Consider the following 4,852-nt stretch of genomic DNA (forward strand, 5'->3'; position numbering starts at 1 on the left):
ACCAAACTCTCTTCCTATGGTATCCAAGGCCATCTCCACTCGTGGCTCGCAGACTTCCTCTTCTGTCGCAGTCAATGTGTGGCCCTAAATTGAGTTCTTTAATCCACTCTTCCTGTCTAGGCTCGAGTTCCTCAACGTAGCGTTCTGGATTTCATCAATGATCTCTCCGACTCTCCTCTATCTCTTTGCTGATGACTCCACCCTCTGCCATCCCTCGCTCACCAGATCTGGGTAAAATCACAAACTGATACAACACGTGGAACATGTTTTTCAATCCGGAGAAATCTCACACTCTCACTTTCTCTCTCCAAAAGGACGGTTTTGCACCCCCCTCCCCCATCCACTTTATTAACAATCCTCTGGAAGAAATCCTTTCTTTCAAGCTTCTGGGTCTCACTATCTGCCCTGATCTGCCCCTGAGAAGTTTGAAAGTTCAATCTTGAGGTTGGACAGATGGTTTCTGGCTCTCCAGAGAGTGGACACATACTTGTTGCGGGCTTTGTGGAATGTTCCGAGGTGGCCTTCAGTCAGGTTTGCCTTCCAGGAAGAGAAGGAAAGTTGTTTCAAAGCAACTGCCTCATCACAGGATTCATTGTACCATGGGTGAGAAGAAGGGTATGATAATGGAGATGATATGGGTTGGATCTGTGTGTAATAGAGAGCAGGTTTCTATGGAAGAATTCCCAGCTGAGTTAATATCAAGGGCAAAAGATATGGGAGACCAGTCCTGAAGAGAGATGGTTGCTTACAGTCCCTGCCAATCTGCCTGAGTGAACTATTCGACTTGCCGGCACCGAGGCAGCTCTCTGAGAATAGCCAGAGAGATGTTGACTCTCTCCAGCACATCATCAGATAAAGCAATTGGAGCAGAGGAAGTGCAGGAGTTAGTTGCAGGAAATCTGTCATCACCAAGTCCAGAAGGGAGGATTCTGGGTGTGAAAGTTCACAAATTGAGTTCGTCCCATGCTGTCACAGACGGCCTGTGCTGAAGTGCAATGGCTGGAGCGAGAGAGGTACCAACACCCAACCAATTTGGCATGGAGACAATTGAAATCTTCACATACGAGGAAGAAAGAGTTGGGATTAGTGGTTAAAGGTTTATCCATGTTGTCTCCATAAAAAGAGTTGGGATAAGGGAACAATGTAGATGGAGTCATCACTATTTGGAGGACAGTACAACAAACAAGAGATAGGAATGCAGGGGAAGTTGCAGTTGCAGGGGAGTTGTAAGATCAGAACATGGAGTAATACAGGATCTCAGGCTCGTAATGGAGCTTCCATACACACACGCATGGATAAACTGACTCGACAAACACTTCCCCCACTGATCTTTGCTGAAGTGTCACTTCCCGAGATACTCTGGGTACAAGAGACGTCACACCATTGGCGCCACTTTTCTCACCACTCAGCAGGGCATTTCATCAGGAGGAACTTCCAATGAGGACTGTCCATGCTCAATCCTTTAAAATGCTGAGCGTCAAGCAAGGAAGCAGCACGTACTTTGGGAACCTTCCAAAGAAAGTGGAATGCTCTAACCATTACACCACAGAGCCTGGTTTAATCGTGCCTGTCATTATTCAAATTATTTCTCAGAACATCCAGCAATAACTAGAACAGTTGATTTTGACATTAACATTGCAAGTCGAGAACAGTTCTTGATTGACAACATCGGGTAAATATATTTTTTAAATCAACAAACGTAGAGCTCAAACACTGTATGACAACTAAAATTGAGGCAATATCAGTTTAATACATATGTACAGGAAAATGAAATCCGGCGCAGCAAGAATTGCAGGGATTTTAATATACCTTCCATTTGACGGATTGCAAACCACCGGAGCCGTGGGAGTGCATACGACAAAGTGCGGGGACCGCAAATTGCTGTGGTTATGTTCGTGCTCTGGACCACAGTGACACAGCTTGTACAACAAAAATGGTTCAAGCACTTTTGGTGTCCATGCGAGCATCTTTTAAGAATGACAAAAGTGAGCAAAGGTTTATATCCTTTAAGCTCTGCAGTGGCACAGCATGGGAAATGCCTGAAATTGTTGAGTGATGAATGACATTTCCAAAATTACATTCCTTGGTGAGTGGCTTTTGTTGAAACAGATATAAACCTCCACTCGTGGAAGAAAAAAAAACAATCCAAAACAGCTGAATCTTGAGAAATAAATCAGGAAGAGGAGCTGGTCGTGTTCAGGTGCTCGGTGGTTGCAAGTTTCATGAAGAGCGGAGACCAAGGTTGCCGAATGGCGGTGTTGCCTGGCGTGTCGCATCTTGGAAGCAATAGAAAAATAAAACAGGAGGAAGACAGATCGTCAATCTTTGCATAGTGGAAGCACCTTATTGAAGAATGATACACGTTTCTTTTCCATCGAGCAACGCTGGAGCCTGGGTGTTCTAAGCATGATGAAGCTCCTCATGGCAAGAAAAAACGGTTTGTTGTCCACCCGTTGGACAGCACTGGCCTGAATATGGTCAGGGATTGGGTTTGCAAGCCTATTCAAGGATCCCAGAAGTCAAAGCTACCTGTGCTGTGTACTCTGTCCTTGTGTCTGGTGCTGGTTCAGTTCTTGCTGGAGCATTTCGGTGATAGCAAGAAGCTTCTTGAGGCAGTGCTGGGGAGTGGGTTAGGATAAGGCAGGGCATAAATCAAATTTGCAAGAGGAAATGGACATGCAGATGGAGCATAAGTTTCAGGCTAATCATTTTCAACAGTGTATGTTTCAATAATAGTGTACAAAATATAATACAAATATAATTTATTAAAATCAGTTCGCCAGTATTGATGATGTTTACCTTTTGTACTGGTCAAGTTATTTCATTGGTTAATGCAGTATGACATCACAACCTGAAGCCCTCCAATTGCAGTAACAAAACCATGGATAAATTGGGGAGCAGGTCAGATCTGAAATCTGACCATGCCGACTCCAGAATAGCTGAAGCCCACCGCCGGCCATCACGTGTCCTGACCAGCGAGGTGAGCCATAGCCCACCTCACTCCCTGGGGCACCACCACAGTGCACACAGGGGATGTGGCCAGCCTCAGGGAGGCAGGTCCCTCTTCTGGGGTGCGCAGTTCTACCGCTTTGCCTGGGAGGGGGCTCTTGTCGACACATGTTCCACTTCCTCCTCTCTCCTATCTCGGAGGGTCCTGATGGAAGTAGCCACTTTGACAGCCGATCATTATTCCCGATTGGAATTCTGTTGACTCGATGCTCTGAAACTGAGCAATAAGACCGTTCACTGGTTATTTATACCACACTTATTGATGCTCACAGTTATGTCAAACCCGTGTGGGTAATTCACAACTTGAAAAGGATGTTCCATGACCTTTGGTAGTTTCGTGTTGTTTTTAGCTCGCCTGTTCGAAGAACAGAGAGTTATAGCGATACCCCCAGCGTGAGCGTGAAAATGTTAAATTTTTAACCTCTGCCATCGAAGATTGGAATTACTGTTTTCACCCCTTTCTGTTTGTTTGTTTGTTTGTTTGTGAACAGTATTACGGAAAAACTCCTCGACGGATTTCGACGAAACTTGGTGGGGGGCAGGTATGATCCAAGGATCATGCCATTAGATTTTGGACTTGGTCCCCCCCCCTCCAAAAAGAATTGTTAGAGAAAAAAAAAATTTTGTTTTGCATTTCTACATGTTTTAAGTGATTTCCAACCCCCCCCCCCAAAAAAAAATTTAGAGAAAAAAATTTTTTGCAACTTTTTTTTCAACAAAATTTCGATTCCTTTTTTTTTGCATTTCTACATGTTTTAAGTGATTTCCAACTATCCCCCCCCCCCCAGAAAAAACTATAACTCTGTCAGCACTGTTGACATATTTAATGAATAAGATATCAGGTTCACTTGAGTGACCCAGCAGTATTGGCGGCGGAGGTTTTGCACTCTCCCGAGTGCTACCCTCGAGTTTCCTTTCTAATGTTTTTATCTACCACAATATTTTTTATATGCCATATATATATATATATATATATATATATATATATATATATATATATATATATATATATATATATATATATATATATATATATATGTATATATATATATATATATATATATATATATATATATATATATATATATATATATATATATATATATATATATATATATATATATATATATATATATATATATATATATATATATCGGGGCATATTATGATATACCGTCCGTCTGTCTGTCTGTCTGTCTCTGTCCGTCCGTCCGTACTCTAAGTCCCAAAGTTTTCAACTTTCACGTTTCATATTTGGTACATAGGTACAGACTGTGGAGCCGTTGTCACGACATACCTTCGTTATCTAAAGTGGTTGCCATGGCAACCAGGATGCTGTTTTCCCTGGAGTAGCACAATTCTGTATATACCTTCTTGTTAGGGCGTATATTGTGCTCACTTGCGCTCTTGTTACTGATTACAATATATAAATACATATATTGCTTTATAATTATACTTCACTGCAATGCTTTATAAAAAATATTAATTATGAGACTCGTCTTTTAAAAACGATAAATGTATAAACAGGTGAGCATTGGGTGGCTTTGACACCACCTCTGGTTAGGGTGTAAACTAAGCCAGCTTTCCCATCTGCAATCATGTGAATGTAATCGATCCAATATTTTTTTCCTAAGGAGGTAGGTATGTCTGGTTTAATCTCCCAACCAAATGGAGTCTGATACAGTGAGGAAATGCTTCCAAGAATATCTCACCTGCTGTGCTCCCTTTTCATTGCTGAGTGTCCTTAGTTCATCTAGATGTTGCAAGCACAGATTATGGAGCAGGGCTAGGTCTCGGGACACATCAGAATGAAAGGGCTCGCCAATTTCCCGCACGTCTCCCA

General features: G+C 42.3%; 1 protein-coding gene across 3 annotated transcripts in view; it reads right to left on the bottom strand.

Moving 5' to 3' along the window:
• Positions 1-1,730: 1,730 nt before the first annotated feature.
• The window catches only part of RASA1 (RAS p21 protein activator 1), a 142,227-nt gene continuing 139,105 nt past the window's right edge, over positions 1,731-4,852 (bottom strand). Inside the window, exons 24-26 of one of the 3 annotated variants that reach the window (XM_085873702.1) lie at positions 4,722-4,852; positions 2,530-2,618; positions 1,731-2,276 (exon numbers count right to left, since the gene is read on the bottom strand). The exon at positions 4,722-4,852 is cut by the window's right edge and continues 4 nt beyond it. In XM_085873702.1, the coding sequence (XP_085729828.1) occupies positions 2,174-2,276; positions 2,530-2,618; positions 4,722-4,852 (323 nt within the window). In that variant the 3' untranslated portion in view covers positions 1,731-2,173. Of the gene's footprint in view, positions 2,619-4,721 lie in introns of all 3 variants that reach the window. The other 2 variants (XM_085873703.1, XR_015056176.1) reach the window with 2 other exon arrangements.

This window comes from Eptatretus burgeri, chromosome 3 (genome assembly GCF_056783735.1).
Source record: "Eptatretus burgeri isolate ZD-2024b chromosome 3, Ebu_testis_v1, whole genome shotgun sequence".
NCBI lineage: Eukaryota > Metazoa > Chordata > Myxini > Myxiniformes > Myxinidae > Eptatretus > Eptatretus burgeri.